Here is a 20,067-nt window from a genome sequence, read left to right as displayed (position 1 = left end):
CATATTTTACATTGCTATTTACACGATTGCGTTAGTTCAAGAGTTGCCAGCACTACGGTTTCTCACCCTGCAGCGACGTTGTCAGACCCTGCCTGTGCCAAGCATCCTGCAATAGATATAATCGACACCTTCCCGGAACTTAGACAGAACAGGAGCCCGAGCAAAAAGACGACGGAGACCAGGACTTTCAGAACTGTGAAAGGCAACTTTATGTCTTCTTGTTTGTCTTCCTGTCTCCTTTTCTTAACTTCATTCAAGATGCTTCCGTTTCTTGTTGCCGTTGTTTCATGTTCCCTAAGATTGGAAAAGCCAGTTAGTTCATGTCCATTGATACATAGGTTGAAAAATGTTTACAAACTTATAGAAAACATCAGTTTCCTGAAGACCACGTATCCCCTGAGAAGCGAGTATTACCACATTGTAAAAGCTTTGTCATAAGATGGACTCCTATCGTGCAACAGTCGGTGAGGAGATCAAAGGCGGTTCGTGACCGATTACTTTGGATAAATAAGCAAGGCAAATATTTTATGTATTGCATGCTACTCAGCTCAATTGGGCTAAGATGATTAAGCGCGTTTTGTTTCTTAAAATGATTTTTCTTGCGCAATCCACTGTACCAGCACGGTTGCCATGATCACATTCATCTTCAGAGGTATGCTCAACATTTGGTGTATTTACATGTTTAAAAGAATCAAGAGCTGGAAATAATGTTTTTTGGAAATGTCACTTTGTTTAAATAAAATCAGAAAGGTTCTCTTCTCCGCAAGCTCCGAAGAGAACTAAGTTTCCCGTCTATTTCACAGACAACATACACACAATTAGGGCAGTGAGCTCACTGTCACGAATGAGAAGTCACGAATGAGTTCGCAGGGGGTAGGAACGAAGGGTCAAAGGGCAACAGGGGAGGAATCATTAGGGTCAGGATAGTGGTCATGTGATTTGTCTGCTCAGCCGACGGGAAACGTGACTGAGTCTTTCGTTCATACTTCTTTTTTTTATAATCTTGCTTGAGATTTAAGAAAATGCAATATTCGTGGGGCATAAACACTTTTAATGTTTTGACACTTACTTTTGGTCATACCTCTGCTGACATCTTTTCTTCGCCATTGTCCTACAGGTGAAAAACATCACTAACAGCAGAGCCAAAGTGACGTATATCACTGTTCTGACGACAATGATATTGAAGACATCATTCCCTGTTAGATAGAAAATAAGAGTTGAAAAATCATCTTAACCTCTTAACATGCTAGGCTCTACCAGCCTCCATGGGTCGCTGGGAAAATAGCAGAAAATGGCCAAATAGAGTCAATTGTATAAAGGGAGTCGGCTACGGAGAGAGGGTCAAATATGCAACCCTAACTGCGCCTGCGAATGTTACCCCCCGTCCATGGCCAAAGTCCCCCGGCAAATGTTCTCCCTATAGCGGTTAGTCTCGTAGAGGCTATTAACATGGCATATTAAACATATTTCTGTGGCTATTTTTATTGCCGCATGCAAGATGTAAGTTTGTTTTCATTCAATATTTGAGATGTGGGTATACCATATTTTTCATCATTGCGTGCAAACCTTGGTTTCTACGCAACAATGAGAAAATTAATGCCATATTCACGTATTTGCCCTAGGTCTATAACTAGATAATAGGCTTATAGAAAATGTGTTGCTATTTATTTTCTATAAAGCACAAATAATTTACTCGACATAACGTAAAAAATTGCTTCCTTAGAACATTAAACACAGCCCCTCTTTATCGTGTATGTACAAACTACTTTGAGCTAGCTAATTTCCACAAGAAGATTCTTTTGTTTTGCTTGAATACGAATGCATCACTCAAAGTACCGGGTTAGAAAACCTCTGCCATTACCCTAAAAAATAACATGTCATGTACCTATTCCGCCTGCCCAGCTACCATGGCCAGTTTCAGGTTTGTCCTTGGTGACATTTCGCCCTAAGGCCTTGCTGATAGCCGTAAGTAGTGGATAAGGCTGTGAGGAGCAGGTCGAACCGCCAAAGTCGTCGAAGTCTAGAGCCCATATCATTGCGCCTCCAAGACCCCTGGTCTTCAGCCAATCCACCTACAATCACAACTTAAGGTTTATTAAACAGACTGAGATGCTTGCTTCGCTCACTCTGTGGTTTATTTGATGGCTACAGGTCTGACGATTTATGTCTTCATTGTTGGCCGATCATTAATGCATGATTATGACGTTACACTACTAGGTGCATAAATGTGAAAATTATGTGAATTTTCGGCAAAATTTGAAGAAAATGTGATCAAATGTGATATAATGTTAAAAATTTTGAGGTCCAACAGCATTACATTTTTTCACATAAATTGACAGATAATTACATAAAATAACATTCAGGTCACATTTCTGAAGAGCGACACTGAAATGTGAAAAAATGTTATTATTTTGCGTCACATTATTTCACATTCACCCTAAAAGATCTAGAAAAATCACATTTTTAAATGTGAAAATATGTTATATAAATGTGAAGTTGGCTGTTAACCCATTATGTGAAGTTATGTGACTACCAGTGCATTTTTCCGCCGCCTATGTTTATGTGATTTTATGTGAAACCTGCTCTCGGTGAAAATGTGAAATAATGTTATATCAAATCACATTTTATAAAATGTGACTTCATGTGGAAGTTATGTGAAATGCGGTCTGCTGCAAAATGTTAAAAGATGTGAAAACAGCTAGCAAGCCGAGAAATGTGAAATTTATGTTATGTTAAAAAAAAGCGAAATGTGAAAAAATGTGATATGCGAATCACATTAATTTCACATTTTTTAAATGTAAAATTAATGTGAATTGCCTTACACAAGATTTGAAGACATTTGAAATGACAGAATATGTAAAAGGTAAGTGTAGTTATCTTTTTCCCGACGTTTATATATGACGTCTATACTGTATTTAACTACACATTCCCGATACCACAAGCCCCCCCCCCCCCACGTTTACACATGTAGCCTTTCTTTCAAAGTATGATAATAAACCATCATTAAACGGTGACATTCGTAAGCGAGCTATAAGGTAGCTTTTTTTCTCCATGTCACTTTTCTTCGTCGATCAAGCTAAATATTTAAGAGATATGCTCGCAAAAGATGCGTTGCAAACGATATAACGCTTTGCGCTGTGACTTGACTAAAATTTAGCATTCAGACAACAATTGACGGAAAGTGTGCCACTGTTCAGTTGTTGATTAACTACTTTACAAGTGAAAGCACCTAATGTCACGCCCCATTCACACTTTGACAGCAACGCCCAGCCCCTCGCCTTCATGTCCCACCATAGATTTTAAGAGAGTCAAGAAGGGCCTGATCTTTTTTAAACTCCTCGGCCAAATTTGAAAGGAGAGTCTGTGTAAAAGATTCAATGTAAGCATTATGGCCGACATCAAGTAGATGACTAAGATGTTTCAAACTCACGGTTTTTTGGAGAACCTAATTAATGAGTAACCAAGTCAATCTTTGCATCTTATATCTTATTAAAATACGTTCGGTTTCTGAAGCAAACATGATTACGATCTACAAATGCAAGAAACGCTCTAGCGTATGTTCCCATTTTGCGAGTTCACAATAGATACTGTTTATTAGACACTGACATTCCAAGCTCATGCCATCAAAATATAGAAATTGTTAATTTCTTTGAAAGGCTAACGCCTGTTTTGCAAATCCTTGCCGCGCTCCTTGTACATATGCAGCTCTATTGTAACGCGCTCATTCAAAGCCGACTCTTTGATATTCATATAAAACTCCTTTTTTGCGAAAGTGTGAAATGGTAGAATTTCACACATGTTGGACCTTTCACAGATAAAACTCCCATGTGCCAAAGCAGGGATAAAGTGAGACTGTCTCAATAAAGACACGTACAGAATTTACGTTGCTTTTTTTTGTTTCAATATGGTCTATGCACGTATCTATATATTTGCTTAAAATCCCCATATCACCCTTCCCTGGTATTTGAACTGTCTTCATAACTACCGATTTCCCCTGAATTACCTACAAATTAGTCACCGCCACTTTTAATGCTACTAAAACCTTGATCAAAAAACTACAAAAAGAAAAGCTATAAATTTCACACACGTCATGAAAAACTATTACGTAGTCTTTTAATGAAAAACCATTGGTTCCGTGTTGTTTTCTTCACCAGAAAACCTACGATACCCCTAAAATGCATGTTGTAATATGACAAGATATATAGCATCCTAGTGCTTCATTTTGAAGTAACGGGCGTTTTGTGGAGCATTCGAGAAGAAACCTTCTAGATAGAAAGTTACACAGCGCCCGCGGTTTAAAGAGTTTGAATGCAATCACGGACACACTATTGTAAATCGTCTCGTATTGAAAAGTTGATGGATCCGTGTTGTTTTCTGGTGTTAAGAACACTGTAGGAAGTTGAAAAGACTTGTTGTAACGTCACAAGATGCATAGCATTCTAGTATAAGATCATAGGCTACGGGCCACTTGTACAGCATTTGGAAAATTGCATCCGGGGAGAAATATACACAGAGAGGATTTCGTACAACTCAAATAAAACGTGTGTTGGGTAGTCTTGGATTAGAAAATTAGTAGTTTCGTGTTGTTTTCTAGACCGTCGAACCTTTGACGCCCCTAAAATACATGTTATTATACGACAAGATATACAGCATCCTAGTAATTCAATTTGAGTAACGGGTATTTTGTGGTGAATTCGAGAGAAAAACTTCTAAATAGAAAGTTACACAGCGCGCGCGGTTTAAAGAGTTTAAATGCGCTCACGGACACGTACGCTATTGTAAATCGTCTCGTATCGAAAAGTTGATGGTTCCGTGATGTTTTCTGGTCTTTAGAACACTGTAGGAAGTTAAAAAGACTTGTTGTAACGTCACAAGATACCTAGAATTCTAGTTTAAGATCATAGGCTACGGGCCACCTGTACAGCATTTGGAAAATTGGATCCGGGCAGAAATATACACAGCGAGGATTTCGTACAACTCAAATAAAACGTGTGTTGGGTTATCTTGGATTAGAAAATTAGTAGTTTCGTGTTGTTTTCTAGACCGTCGAACCTTTGACGCCCCTAAAATGCATGTTATTATACGACAAGATATACAGCATCCTAGTAATTCAATTTGAGTAACGGGTATTTTGTTGAGGATTCGAGAGAAAAACTTATAAATAGAAAGTTACACAGCGCGCGCGGTTTAAAGAGTTTAAATGTGCTCACGGACACGTACGCTATTGTTAACCGTCTCGTATCGAAAAGTTGATGGTTCCGTGATGTTTTCTGGTGTTAAGAAAACTGTAGGAAGTTAAAAAGACTTGTTGTAACGTCGGAAGATACCTAGAATTCTAGTTTAAGATCAAAGGCTACGGGCCACCTGTACAGAATTTGGAAAATTGGATCCGGGCAGAAATATACACAGCGAGGATTTCGTACAACTCAAATAAAACGTGTGTTGGGTAGTCTTGGATTAGAAAATTAGTAGTTTCGTCTTGTTTTCTAGACCGTCAAACCTTTGACACCCCTAAAATGCAAGTTGTTATACGACAATATATACAGCATCCTAGTAATTCAATTTGAGTAACGGGTGTTTTGTGGTGGATTCGAGAGAAAAACTTCTAAATAGAAAGTTACACAGCGCGCGCGGTTTAAAGAGTAAACGTAGCCAAGGAATACGCGGTCATGTTCTCACGGACACGTACGCTTTTGTTAACCGTCTCGTATCGAAAAGTTGATGGTTCCGTGTTGTTTTCTGGTCTTTGGAACACTGTAGGAAGTTAAAAAGACTTCTTGTAACGTCACAAAATACCTAGAATTCTAGTTCAAGATCATAGGCTACGGACCACTTGTACAGCATTTGGAAAATTGGATCCGGGCAGAAATATACACAGCGAAGATTTCGTACAACTCAAATAAAACGTGTGTTGGGTAGTCTTGGATTAGAAAATTAGTAGTTTCGTCTTGTTTTCTAGACTGTCGAACCTTTGACACCCCTAAAATGCATGTTGTTATACGACAACATATACAGCATCCTAGTAATTCAATTTGAGTAACGGATGTTTTGTGGTGGATTCGAGAGAAAAAACTTCTAAATAGAAAATTACACAGCGCGTGCGGTTTAAAGAGTTTAAATGTTCTCACGGACACGTACGCTATTGCAAATCGTCTCGTATCGAAAAGTTGATGGTTCCGTGTTGTTTTCTGTTGTTTAGAACACTGTAGGAAGATGATAAGACCTGTTGTATCGTCACAAGATACATAGAATTCTAGTTTAAGATCAAAGGCTACGGGCCACCTGTACAGCATTTGGAAAATTGGATCCGGTCAGAAATATACACGGCGAGGATTTCGTACAACTCAAATAAAACGTGTGTTGGGTAGTCTTGGTTTAACAAATTAGTAGTTTCGTGTTGTTTTCTAGACCGTCGAACCTTTGACGCCCCTAAAATGCATGTTATTATACGACAAGATATACAGCATCCTAGTAATTCAATTTGAGTAACGGGTATTTTGTGGAGGATTCGAGAGAAAAACTTATAAATAGAAAGTTACACAGCGCGTGCGGTTTAAAGAGTTTGAATGCGCTCACGGACACGTACGCTATTGTAAATCGCCTCGTATCGAAAAGTTGATGGTTCCGTGTTGTTTCCTGGTGTTAAGAACACTGTAGGAAGTTAAAAAGACTTCTTGTAACGTCACAAAATACCTAGAATTCTAGTTTAAGATCAAAGGCTACGGGCCACTTGTACAGCATTTGGAAAATTGGATCCGGGCAGAATAATACGCAGCGAGGATTTCGTACAACTCAAATAAAACGTGTGTTGGGTAGTCTTGGATTAGAAAATTAGTAGTTTCGTCTTGTTTTCTAGACCGTCTAATCTTTGACACCCCTAAAATGTATGTTGTTATACGACAGCATATACAGCATCCTAGTAATTCAATTTGAGTAACGGGTGTTTTGTGGTGGATTCGAGAGAAAAACTTCTAAATAGAAAGTTACACAGCACGCGCGGTTTAAAGAGTTTAAATGTTCTCACGGACACGTACGCTATTGTTAACCGTCTCGTATCGAAAAGTTGATGGTTCCGTGTTGTTTTCTGGTCTTTGGAACACTGTAGGAAGTTAAAAAGACTTCTTGTAACGTCACAAAACACCTAGAATTCTAGTTCAAGATTATAGGCTACGGACCACTTGTACAGCATTTGGAAAATTGGATCCGGGCAGAAATATACACAGCGAAGATTTCGTACAACTCAAATAAAACGTGTGTTGGGTAGTCTTGGATTAGAAAATTAGTAGTTTCGTCTTGTTTTCTAGACCGTCGAACCTTTGACACCCCTAAAATGCATGGTGTTATACGACAACATATACAGCATCCTAGTAATTCAATTTGAGTAACGGATGTTTTGTGGTGGATTCGAGAGAAAAACTTCTAAATAGAAAATTACACAGCGCGTGCGGTTTAAAGAGTTTAAATGTTCTCACGGACACGTACGCTATTGCAAATCGTCTCGTATCGAAAAGTTGATGGTTCCGTGTTGTTTTCTGTTGTTTAGAACACTGTAGGAAGATGATAAGACCTGTTGTATCGTCACAAGATACATAGAATTCTAGTTTAAGATCAAAGGCTACGGGCCACCTGTACAGCATTTGGAAAATTGGATCCGGTCAGAAATATACACAGCGAGGATTTCGTACAACTCAAATAAAACGTGTGTTGGGTAGTCTTGGATTAGAAAATTAGTAGTTTCGTCTTGTTTTCTAGACCGTCGAACCTTTGACACCCCTAAAATGTATGTTGTTATACGACAACATATACAGCATCCTAGCAATTCAATTTGAGTAACGGATGTTTTGTGGTGGATTCGAGAGAAAAACTTCTAAATAGAAAGTTACACAGCGCGTGCGGTTTAAAGAGTTTAAATGCGCTCCCGGACACGTACGCTATTGCAAATCGTCTCGTATCGAAAAGTTGATGGTTCCGTGTTGTTTTCTGTTGTTTAGAACACTGTAAGAAGTTGAAAAGACTTGTTGTATCGTCACAAGATACATAGAATTCTAGTTTAAGATCAAAGGCTACGGGCCACCTGTACAGCATTTGGAAAATTGGATCCGGGCAGAAATATACACAGCGAGGATTTCGTACAACTCAAATAAAACGTGTGTTGGGTAGTCTTGGATTAGAAAATTAGTAGTTTCGAGTTGTTTTCTAGACCGTCAAACCTTTGACACCCCTGAAATGCATGTTGTTATACGTCAAGATATACAGCATCCTAGTAATTCAATTTGAATAACGGGTGTTCTGTGGAGGATTCGAGAGAATAACTTCTAAATTGAAAGTTACACAGCGCGGTTTAAAGAGTTTGAATGCGCTCACGGACACGTACGCTATTGTAAATCGTTTCGTCTCGTATCGAAAAGTTGGTGGTTCGTTTTTGTTTTAAGTTAAGGACACTATGAGAAGTTGGATAGAGGTGTTTAACATCAGATTATATGTGAAATTCTCGTATGATTCCTTTGGCTCGTTGCATTTTAGATCTCAAAGGGACCATTAATCCGGAATGCGGTCTACCGTGTATTGGCCGGGATCTCTTCGGAACAGAAGGGTTTACCGCCCCCGGGGTAATATTTGGCACCCGATAGTAAATTTACGTGGTAGGTGTTCATTTTTTCCCCGCTTATCGTTGCGACCGATTACATTTCTACCACGTAATACACTGTTGCCAAAGATAACCTGTGCCGTAACGGCAGAAAGCTCAGTCTTCCCGAAAGAAAGCTTGGCCGAACATAGCCCGGCCTATAGCTAATGACGACACGCCAGACTGGATGGTAGGTTAGGAATTTCGAAGTCATACAGCAGCGGAAATGTTTACCGCATCCACCCGTGAGCTCACTTAACACATACTTGATAATGATATTATAATGTAAATATTACCAGAGATTCCTTCTGATAGCATTTACAAGATCGAACGTCGGTAGATGCTGGAGACGAAAGGGGTGCTGCATTAGCTCCTGATGCTCGCGAATGATTGATTGATTGATTGATTAATTGCATTAATATCTATTTCTTATTGATAGATATATAGATGATTACTACATCAACACAGTATTTACTGTTAACCTTGGAGAACTTGTGGAAAATAAAAGCTGTTGCCTGTTGGGCATTTTTTCACATAAAATCACATAATCAGCTAGGACACCGGCAAATGTGAAATTATGTGAAACATTATCACATAAAATTACATTCCCAGGATTCTGTGAAAAAATGTGATTTGAATTTCACATAATTTCACATTTGACTCTTTGCAGTTTGCAGAAGAAAACTTTTTCACATTTCTTCACATTTTTTCACATTTCAGATTCACATTTTTTTGGGTCACGTTTTAGGGTTGTGTGATTTCACATAATGGATTCACATTTCTTAAAGGGTCACATTGTTTCACATAAGATAACATTTTGCGATTCACATTTTGAAAAAAATCACATTTTGGTTTTCACATATTTATGGTCGGATTCACTTTATGTCACATTTTCTTGGAATTTTGCAGCAAATTCACATAATTTTCACATTAATGCACCTAGTAGTGTTATGGGTGTATAATCAAAATATGCTAAATTAGAATTAGATGATTATTTTATTCTAATAGTGCTGATATTGTTTGATATCTTTTCTTTTATGTTTAAATTGTTTGGTGTGCGATATTTATTGTTATGACCTTAATCAGTAACAACGGGGTCCATCATTATCACATCCGTTCCAATAGACCAGACAGTTGCGCAGGAATACGCTAGAGGAAAGGTCATCTAGTAGCGATGTGTCTTTATTATCAATAACTGTCACATTCCTTTTTTTCGATACTCTCTCTGCATATTATATCTCACCAGTGCTAAGTGCTTTGGCTGTGTATTCTCTCAAATACAAAGCTAGCACCCTACTCTCTAGTGCCATCTCAATCAAATAGTTTTCAATTGCATTGAATACGGTTCTTACCTTCATTTGGATGGTCATCGCATCATCATAAGCAGCCCAGTAGTTATCTCGGTACATATATAGGGCCATGTTGGTCTGGTCCCAAACCCTCACTCCTCCTGTTTGAAGCAGCTCACAAACCTGCAATAATCAAGATTAGGAGAGGGTTTTTCTCATCTTGTGCAACAAGACACATATCGTATCAGTGTCATCTTACAAAAGTATCGCCCTAAAAACAAGTTGGACGATATTTGCAAGGACATTACCGTATTTTCCTTTATAGTTTTCTATATTCAATTTCCTACATTTGTATAATAAGTTGATTTAGCTTCTCAGTCTAATGCAATTCTCATTAAGAAAACGTTATTGGTGATAAGATAAAAGTAAATCATTAAATAAAAAACATACTCCGGCCCTCCAAAAAATTGCGAAATCCCTAAAACTACCAGTGTTCCATATTTTGCCTTTGCCTAAAACATCATCACAAATGGACAAAGATGTATTTGTAATATCATAGTCTTTTTTAAATCATAATACTTTGGTAGACATGTATTCTATGGTAATAATAATAATGTAACAGTATAGTATAAAAAAGAAGCCTCGTGGCTAGAAAGCATTTATCAGCACGGTTTATAAGTTAACTAAACATATTTCCATTAGGTGATTACGATGACCTTACTCCAGAATTGGGACGTAGAGACTGCTTACATGGTTGTTCAGTACGTATACGAAACCACAGACAAGGGTAATGTAAGTGAAAAGAAAATGAAAACAAGACGGCCAACACAGTCATACATGGAAAGTAAATGGCTAATACGACTTAGTATGCAATTGGGTTCAGTGGACGAGACCAAATAATATCTTTATCCCCGGGTTCTGACTATTGTACCTCGTAATACGCCAGGAAGCCGTCCTGCCTGGTGTAGGTCTGTCCCCGCCCGGGTCCCTCAACTGGCGCGTACAGCCCCGTGCTTTGGCTCGACTGCAGTCGGAAGGAATTACCGTACAGAGGTATACCTAAGACAAGCTGGGAAGGGCTTGCACCCTCTTGTATCCATTTCTCCACGGCCGAGGCCTAGGTACAAAGAGAAGACGGTTATATTCGTTCTCCTGTATGCTCTCTTGTAGACTCACAACTAACTAATCGGATATTGTTATTGTGTTGCATTATAGAAACAACACTCATAGCCGTAGGATGTATCATTTGTAGTATTTACCAGTCACCATTTTGTCAATTAGGCCAACTTCTATTCTCCTGTACATCTTTATCTTTCCAATAAGTGTTTGAAGCAAAAGTGTTGATGGATTATTGATCAAACGCACATTATTGTCTAAGCTATTTTGTTTGAGATCCAGCAAACAGCCCAGCCGGACCCAGCTAGGTTTGGAAATGCGAACCTAGCATTACACAAGTCTTATGTCATTTTAACAGAGTAAAAGACGGTTTTTAAGAGATGGGAATCAAGTCGATTTGAGAACAACATGAAATTTATAACAACCGCATTGAAAGTGGCTAGATCGTCTGTCACATTCGGAGGTGCTTTCAGCAGGCTGTTGTGCCAAGTTATCGTCCTGTCATCCGGAGCCAGGTCATAGGTCATCAGGTTGATGAAGTCTAGGTACCTATGAAGTCATTGGGAGGGGGGCAGACATATGGTTCATCTAATAAGGACGTTATACAGTAAACAAGAAACTTTGATGAGCGTGGAAGACAACAAATGGGTTCGAAATCAAGAGTCTCTACTGTTACTCTCGTGTTTACACTTCTCCTCAATTCAGATAGTCCTGCTAATCATATCTAGCCTGGATTGGCAATTAGTAAGAACGTAAGCGAGAGAAACAATAATATACACATGTATCTGTATCTGAATCTATACAGCCGGCATAACCGCCCTTGGATATAACACACCAGCTTCGCAGGCACCCGGCGCGACAGCTGCTGGTTACATTACACCGAACGACCTAACATCGCATCTTGGTGTTGCTGGGGAAGCGACTGGCCCATCACACTGCACATTAGCTCCAACAAAAAGGGCGGGGGGGGGGGGGAAGCTAACTGGCTAGCACCTGCCCAGCTGAGCACAAACACAGCGAGAAGTATGGACGTCAAGCCGAAGCGCCACGGCCGTTCCTTGACGCATCCGAACGGTGGCACTGGCTGGTATGAGACCATATCTTCAACAGCATTTCAAGAAACACAGCAGTACAGGAAACAAGAAACAATGGACTTACCTGGAAAGTTCAGAAACATTGTATCCTGCATCAATTCGGCCTATATCAGCGGATAGGGCGGCTGTAAGTAGTAACTTCTCTGTCCCTATTGAAACGTCTTCGCCATCGTAATACTCACGAAGTTCCTGTTGATAGAAAAATAATGACAATACCACAATGTAGAGGTATATCAGCACTCTACAATCATATTCATGTATGATTCATCAACTTATGGTAAATTCTTTACTATATTGTTCTCATGACCTCTATATTGTTTCATTTTGTTTATCATCCAACTTATTTCCTATGTATAACTGATCAACTAAAAATGTTATGATTTGATAAAGGAGGTCTTTACATAAGCAGAAGCTTTTTAGCCTGCCCTGCACTGTTTTATTATCTTTGTATTTATTTATTTCTTATGTATGTATAAGAAAGTAGGTAGGGGTGTGGTCTGAAGATCTAGGCCAACTAATGGCGGGCCGTGACGCCTGGAGGGAGAGAGCAGTCCTAGTCCGGGCAAGCTGCCCAATATGATGATGATGATGATGATGATGTATGTATATTTGTAAGTGCGAAATAAATAAATAGATTTTAAAAAAGAGATAAATAAATAAAATCTTTGTCTTTGTTTACATCCGGAATATTTGACGACTGGTAGCCAAAATGGCATCATCATACGAGATTACTAATGAAAAAGTGACACTAACATGGAGGCGGGCATCTAATCATTGTTGAAAGATTCTTGCAATTATAGATATATCTTGACCATCTCAAAGAACTTTAATCTAATATGTATAACTCACAAAATATACTATCATAATGATACGGAATGAAATATGTACGACATTGAGGTACAATTATTTGAAATGCAAAAAAGACACCAAGAACCAAACTCCATCGAACAGGCCCGTTACATGACCTTTGTAGTATTACGATATTTTTTTCTCCGGTGTAAGTTAATAAGTCAGAGTGGCATCATGCAAGCAGGTTATATCTCCTTGCATGATACCACTCTGAAATGTAGACGTAGAAAAAAATATATCGTGATACTACTACCTTAAGTAACAAGGCAAAGTTGTCCTTGTCATCGGTTTCAGGATACTCCCAGTCAAGGTCAAGCCCGTCGAATCCGTGCCGTCGGAGAAACGGGACTGAGGTCTCGATAAATGTATTCCTGTTGTCCAGTGATGACGTCATGTTTTTGAAGGGCTGTGTCCCGAAGTTCCATCCTCCCACCGCTAGAAGGATCTTGGGTACTTCGCCTCTGGCACTGTTGAGTTTATCCTTGAGCCTGACAATAAAATAACCTTTAGGACATAAGGTCTCATTCATGTATTACTCCGAGTGGGTACAAAAAGGGGCGACGAGTCCCCCCCCCCCCCACAAAAAAATGAACGGCTGCATGATCGTTTTTTTTTTCGGTGGGAAGTTTAGCCAGCCCAATTGATCTCAAGCAATTGATGAAAATTTGTTTGTGACTGAAATTGAAAACAAAAATTAGCAGGTACAGTTCGGCAGCCGCGCGCGAGGTCGGACGTGCACAGCCCTGCATTTTGCGCGATGCCGTCGTCCACTTACAGCTGAAAAGTGCCTTTTGTGGGGTGTAGCTAAGTGCAGTTTCTCATTGGCATAATCAGAGATTGTATGTAGTGAAGTGTGTGTGTGTATGTGTCTGTGTGTGTGTGTGTGTGTGTGTGTGTGTGGGTGGGTGTGTGGGTGTGTGTGGGTGGGTGTGGGTGCATGTCTGTCTGTCTATGTGTGTGTGTGTCTTTGTGTGAGTGTGTGTGTGTGTGTGTGTGTGACACGATTTGAAGATTAACTCATCATAATTTTAGAAATTATCCCAGATTAAAATCGGCCCATTATCAATATTCTTACATATTAGTATAGTTTTACCATCAAGTAACATATCATACCTGCTGTACATGCCTTTCCCCCACGGCTTGTCTTCGTCGTTCCATTCATACGGTTTCAGCTGATTGTCCTCCATATTTGCAAAAGCATAGATGACGTGTGTGCAGAGATTCGGGTCAACGTTCTCTGGGACGTAACTCCAGGGTGACCTCCTGTACTGCGCCCAGTTGGTGTAGTAGCAAACCATTCGATACTCTGCCACTAGTAACAAAGTACAAGTTTCATGCTTTGTGTCGTCTTAGAACATTGACGCAAAGGGTGTAGGTAGTTATACTCCCGACAGACAACTGCAAATGACACCAGTTGACTCATTTTTTCTTCTTTGGCCAAAGACAGGATTTTATACAGACTTCTACCAATCTTTTATGAACCAGGTCTTACGTCACACTTTAGAAGTGTCATGTAGAGAATAATCAAATAGTCATTTAACTTTAAGGTACTAGAAGACTTGTAAAAAAAAGGCAGGTCGAAATTCTCTTTATAACAATGTGGCAATATTTGTTCAGAGTTTTTCTTTACATCAATTTCGTTATACTCCAGTCTAAACTACCAAAACAGAATTGAACACTAGTCAACAATCTTTATTGACAAAAAATCTGGATACAAAATGAAACTATTTAGTAGCCTTCCTTTCTTTTTTCAACGTGTTGATATATACTTACAGAAGTCAACTAGATTATAATCAAATTGCAAAGTACACCCCAACTTTACCACAGTGTAGATTGAAAAAATGGAATTATGAAAACCTTTTACACCAAAAGTACAATAACAAATAAAACACACCTCCTACGTGGACGGCTGTAAGAAGAATAAGAAACGGTAGAGTCCCCATGTTCACGAAGCTTCGCCGCCTTTCGTGCAAGTTATGCATGGACACCTAGAAAAGAAAGCAATGCTATATTTTTCTTATTTTAAACAAAACGATATTTTCATGTTTTTATGTAATGTTGTCTCTAATGCTAATTGATGGTTAGAATTGTTGTTAGTTTGGATTTAGTCCAAATATTTAAGAAATCCTTAATTTCAACGTCTGAATGTTATCACTAAAAAGTGCATTGAAATGTTCTAATCGTTTTTAATCCTTTTCAAAGATATCATATCTGGGCGTGTTTCACAAAAGCCTACACGTCTGTTTGTTGACAACACAATATAGGGCCCGCATTTATGCAAGATTCCAAAGTAATAAACTGATGGCGGCGTGGGAAAATAGCTTTTGTTGACTTTGCGATGACAGACAGGTCGGATTTGATTTCAAAATTAAGACGATCTAATTTTCGGACAGCAAAAAGTAGTAGATAACTTTAAATTTCTATAGATGTAGTCAAGAAAGTATATGAATAATTTATTTTTATGTGGTGGTTTATTCTATGCTGGGGGTAAACAGATACAAATTTGCACACAAACACGTACAGATACAGTTCGTATGTCAATGGTACCTACAGGGTATTTAATAAGTTCTACACCTCACCCAGCAACAAAGAACAAAGCAACAAAAATGGGGGCATGGTTGTGGAGTATTGAGGTTTTGATTAGTGCCCACAAAACTCAAATAACTGTGATCAGCACTTGGCCATAGACTACGAAGCAGAAACAGTGTCAAAAAGATCGTATACGTGTTTTGAAATGGAATAGGTATGTAATTTAGAATGGAATATGTGTTTTTCAAATCGAATAGGTATGTAATTTAGAATGGAATATGTGTTTTTCAAATCGAATATACAAGTGGTGCTATTATTTTTGAAAGTTGGTATTGTTTTAAAATCTGGTACTATACGATTCCAAAATACCATACGATTTCTGTTTGCTATATCATTTCTGTTTGCTATATCATTTCTGTTTGTACTCCGGAAATGACGCGTTCCGCTCCGGAAGTAGGGTAGGGCATACATCGGACAAGTTCGTGGTCTCCCACGATGTTGCCGGCCATTTGCTTCGGGTAAGTTGTGTTTGTCTTTGGCGAAATACGCCGATATTAACGCACGCCACGTGTTGTCAGTGTCGCTGTGGACACTTGGACTTAATATCGGCCAGTTACGGTTGGTAGTGACCGTCATTTTGTCGACTATCGCCAACATTGACTCGGGAACTTTTACGTCTGACAGTGTGGGGGAGGGGGGCGTGTTTTCGTGTACCAATATATAACGGTAGATTTCCACCGGTGAATCCTTACGAAAAGAGGAGATTAAATATGGAAATTATGGGTAGAAAGTCAACACAAGTTCTGCTGCTTCTCGGACAATTTTATGACAAGATTAACCTTGATTACCCTCGACTTTGGGGTTGGTGAGCTTGCCGCAAACCGGGCGATTTGTGTATTTACGACAGAAGGGTAAAAGGGCGAGTCCAGAATGGATGTGTCAAATTAAGGTCGCACAACACAGTACACAGGCCTTGTGTGGGTAAAGTAGTGCTAAAAATCATTGAAAATTCGTAGAAATTCTAGAATAAACACCAGTTATTGGCAACTTGGGCTATTATCATACCTACCTATGTCATGGTTCTTTATTGTCCTACAATTTTACTGTCCTATTCATTTCATCCTCGTTCACCAGGACCCTTCCGCTCCACGTTACATCGCTCGCAGAAAGGGCCCTGGTAACACGGGATGGCATCCATGGTTATTACGATATCGCCACCAAAACAGCTTCAGCCAATCAGAGGGGTTAAAACCCGTTTGCTTCCTCTCATCGGAAGCAAGCGCGCAAAGAACGCTGGGAAGCTATCAACCAATCAGGTTACGTGTTACTGCTAGCTCATTAATTATTCATGAGCTACAACTGCCGTTTGTCCCAAATAAGGGTTAGCTCATTAACTATTCATGAGCTACAACTGCCGTTTGTCCCAAATAAGGGTTAGCTCATTAATTATTCATCAGCAAGTCTCGTCGACCTGCAATAACCATGGATGCCATCCCGTGTTACCAGGGCCCTTTCTGCGAGCGATGTAACGTGGAGCGGAAGGGTCCTGGTGAACGAGGATGATTCATTTAAACTGACTGGTGATGAAAATGAGGTTTCATGCTTCTCAACCTCTTTCTTTCTGACTTGCAGGGGATTTAAGCCAACATGTACAGGATATGGAATTATCTGCACTGTGAGCCTTGAGATCTCAGCAGGAAACTGATTCTTATGAAGTGGGAGGGATGCTGCTATCTCTCCTGTCTTGCCGCTCACAGGGAGAAATATCAGAATCGCTGTTGAGTTCAATGTTTAGAACTATCCAGGAATCTAAGCTAGACGTTCAGATGTGGGAGGTGTGAATTGGACAGAAATACATGTAGTAGTAATGTCAATTTGACATGTTGCAGAGACATATATTTGAACATTGCAAACTGATGCTTGGGAGAACTAGCAACTCTTGTATTTGTAATTTCCACAACTTTGCATTTCTTAGAGTAAATATAATATCATATTGTATTATAGGAGTCAAATGGAAGGTGTGATGGTATGGAAGATTGATTAATTGCACACATGAATTTCAATACTTCCTTTAAAGCATATTGGAACATAATGGCTTTAAAGCTACATCTGACATCCCTGTGCCCCCTGGGTTATCATCACGGCCAGTTACTGTAAATCCATGATGGTATGTTATGGCTGCTTGTTGCAGCATGGCAGAGAACGGTCTCTCGTCAATTTCTCATCTTACTAAGTAACCTTGGGCATGTTGCAGCTATGTTCCTTTGTACATGTAATTGATTTTCTGTACGTTGACAGGTAAACATTTTCTACATGTGCATGATTTTTTACTTAATATTGCTTTAAACCTTTATCCTTGTCGTAGAATTCATCCTTACCTGTCATGACCTTTTGATAGGAAAAGTGCCTTGTTAAATGTATGAGTTAAGTTTCTGTGATAAAACTGACTGAGCAAGGCATAAGAGATATTTTCTGCCAAGTTAACTCCCTTGAATGTAAAGAAGCTTTTTTGTACCAGTGTAATTTCTTGGTTCTCGGACTGGCACTCTTCATTGTATTTGCCATGTTTACTATTAAAACATTGAATGAACTGTTCAGCATCTGTATTGGATTGTTGCTTGACAGTGCCGACCATGCAGTCAGGTACAGATCAACCACAAAATTCTCTTTTCAACACCTGAAAAGCCCTGCCTTTGAAAATTTTATTCTAAATTTCATTCATCCGGAAACTCTTATCTCAAACATCTCAAAGGTTTGTTTTTTCCCCAGCATTTAACAGTAAGCTTATTCCTGCATAATGTTATGGGACTATCACGGGGGTTTATTAAAAGTGTTGTATTTTTCATGCTGATCTTACACTCCATTTGTTTCATACAGTAACCAGAGAACCAATAAATTTATTTGGATTGATCAATTTGAGTACAGTATTACTAGTTTTCTTAGATTTTTTTTATTTGCTCTATCACTGGTAGTCAAGTTTTCGTTGCTATACAGACATTTAGTTCAGCAATTGTGAATGAATTTTTGCAGTCGTTTTGATGAACAATATGGTCATTTATTACATGGGCCTTCATGCTGTCACCTAATAGTCAAAAGTTCAGATTTAACTGTTGTTGTAAGGGCTATATGGAGATTGTAAATGTTACTTTCTATTAATAAAAAAACATGACTCACTTAATGTTCCTTATTGTATGTACAATTTTCAACAGTTCATATCATACAAAACTGCTTCACTACCACTGGTTTTAAAGAGACTGGTTCCTTGCCCTAGTAAGAACAATATCCATTAACACCCTATGGCCTCTTTCTGTACTTTGCAGTGTGAATAGGGCATATAAACATGTAGAAATCCACAGAGAGGCTGTCGAGTGCTATAAACATTAGAAATTCAGGATGTTGGCCTGCAGTTTGAAATCAAAACTATCTATTTCAAATTAGGCGCTTTTAGGGTTTTTTTCCACAATGCCTGATCTTATTTACAGAGCTGCAACTTGCAATATATGTTGTTGCGTGTAGTGCCTACTTTGACTTAGCAATCTAAGGAGCCAGTACAACTTCTACACGACTTTAAGTTAGTTCTATACTCTATCTGGCAGCCAATGCCCCTCACCAAGAGCATGCAGACCTGTGTGACAATATTCAAATTGTCTTCAGCAGGCACCAGAATAGTTGCCGCTGCCACTTTTTGGACGGGCGGTCAAACACACAGGAGGACCGCAGTTGGTCGTCAAGGTCAACGTCCTTGTAGTAATGATTGTACAAGTCCATCGGCATCGTCGCATGCCATCGCACCTGGATAAGAACGCGTACGCCTCCTCCCCTCAGGCTCTTGCGCCACCTGGTGAGTTGCCGTCGAAAGTACAATGAGCGTCTCGGTGTCCTTCCATTGGGCAGCCAGACAGAGTAGCCTCTCGGTAAGCCCCGCTTTGGAAAGGGGTCCATGAAATTCAGCGAAGGTGGTCTGCCTCTCCTCCCTCCTCTGTGTTCTTGTATTGCACCAGTCGACACGATCCCCGGCAGAGGCGCGGGCGATGACCGTCAAAACCCGTCTCGGCGAGAGAACGGTGACGGGGGCAGTCGGCCGTAATGGGGATCCACCAGAGAGCGATCCGCGGTCCGTGCAGTAGTCCGCACGCCGCCGAACAGCGGGAACGCGCCGCGAGGCCGCCAACCCTCGGGAGCCTGAGCTGCAGCACTCCCGGCTACACCGACCGTTGCTTCCCGTTAACGCCCTAGCCGTCCCGCGAAGGACGATCCCCCACTCTCTCGGGCGACGCCTCCGCCGGTTGAGTCCGACCACCGAGTCCGAAAGGCGTCCTCGCACGCAGACGGAAGGGGTGAGTCCGTTCACCGGCGGGTCCGAAGACTAGGGCATCGCCTCCGCGGAAGACCCTGCCCCAGCGCTGGTTCGTCCGGACGCCCGTGGCACGGTCGACCTCGCGGGGAGCGGCAGCCTGATCGGCGGGGTAGCAAAACGACTGAGGATGGCGTGTGCTGACCGGAGACCCGGTGTCCGCCGTCATTTCCCGCGCTAGACGAAAGATGACCACTCTCTATCAAGGTA

General features: G+C 40.1%; 1 protein-coding gene and 1 long non-coding RNA gene across 2 annotated transcripts; one reads left to right on the top strand and one right to left on the bottom strand.

The window, feature by feature from the left end:
* Positions 1–1,877: 1,877 nt before the first annotated feature.
* On the bottom strand, positions 1,878–14,272 carry LOC136442024 (acidic mammalian chitinase-like). Its single transcript, XM_066438614.1, has 7 exons — positions 14,068–14,272; positions 13,228–13,478; positions 12,190–12,314; positions 11,457–11,580; positions 10,847–11,032; positions 9,979–10,098; positions 1,878–2,072 (listed from the first exon to the last, which is right to left on the bottom strand). Exons 1-7 carry the CDS (start codon positions 14,270–14,272, stop codon positions 1,878–1,880), a joined length of 1,206 nt encoding a protein of 401 aa, XP_066294711.1.
* A 1,456-nt stretch (positions 14,273–15,728) lies between these two features.
* On the top strand, positions 15,729–18,098 carry LOC136441825 (uncharacterized). The gene is made up of 2 exons (XR_010756933.1): positions 15,729–16,021; positions 17,136–18,098. It is a non-coding gene; the product is annotated as an uncharacterized lncRNA (long non-coding RNA).
* The last annotated feature ends 1,969 nt before the right edge of the window (positions 18,099–20,067 follow it).

This window comes from Branchiostoma lanceolatum, chromosome 9 (assembly GCF_035083965.1).
Source record: "Branchiostoma lanceolatum isolate klBraLanc5 chromosome 9, klBraLanc5.hap2, whole genome shotgun sequence".
Classification (NCBI taxonomy): domain Eukaryota; kingdom Metazoa; phylum Chordata; class Leptocardii; order Amphioxiformes; family Branchiostomatidae; genus Branchiostoma; species Branchiostoma lanceolatum.
Note: the sequence above shows the minus strand (reverse complement) of the source record. Positions and strands in the feature narration are given on the sequence as shown.

Bases quoted from the DNA above. Each gene is read 5' to 3' on its own strand.
- LOC136442024 (XM_066438614.1), bottom strand. From the start codon at position 14,272: ATGGTTTGCTACTACACCAACTGGGCGCAGTACAGGAGGTCACCCTGG. The intron at 12,315-13,227 runs GTAGTAGTATCA...TTCTATCAACAG, and splicing joins ACTTTGCCTTGTTACTTAAG to GAACTTCGTGAGTATTACGA. The intron at 11,033-11,456 runs GTTGTTATAAAT...CTTTGTACCTAG, and splicing joins ATCTAGCCACTTTCAATGCG to GCCTCGGCCGTGGAGAAATG.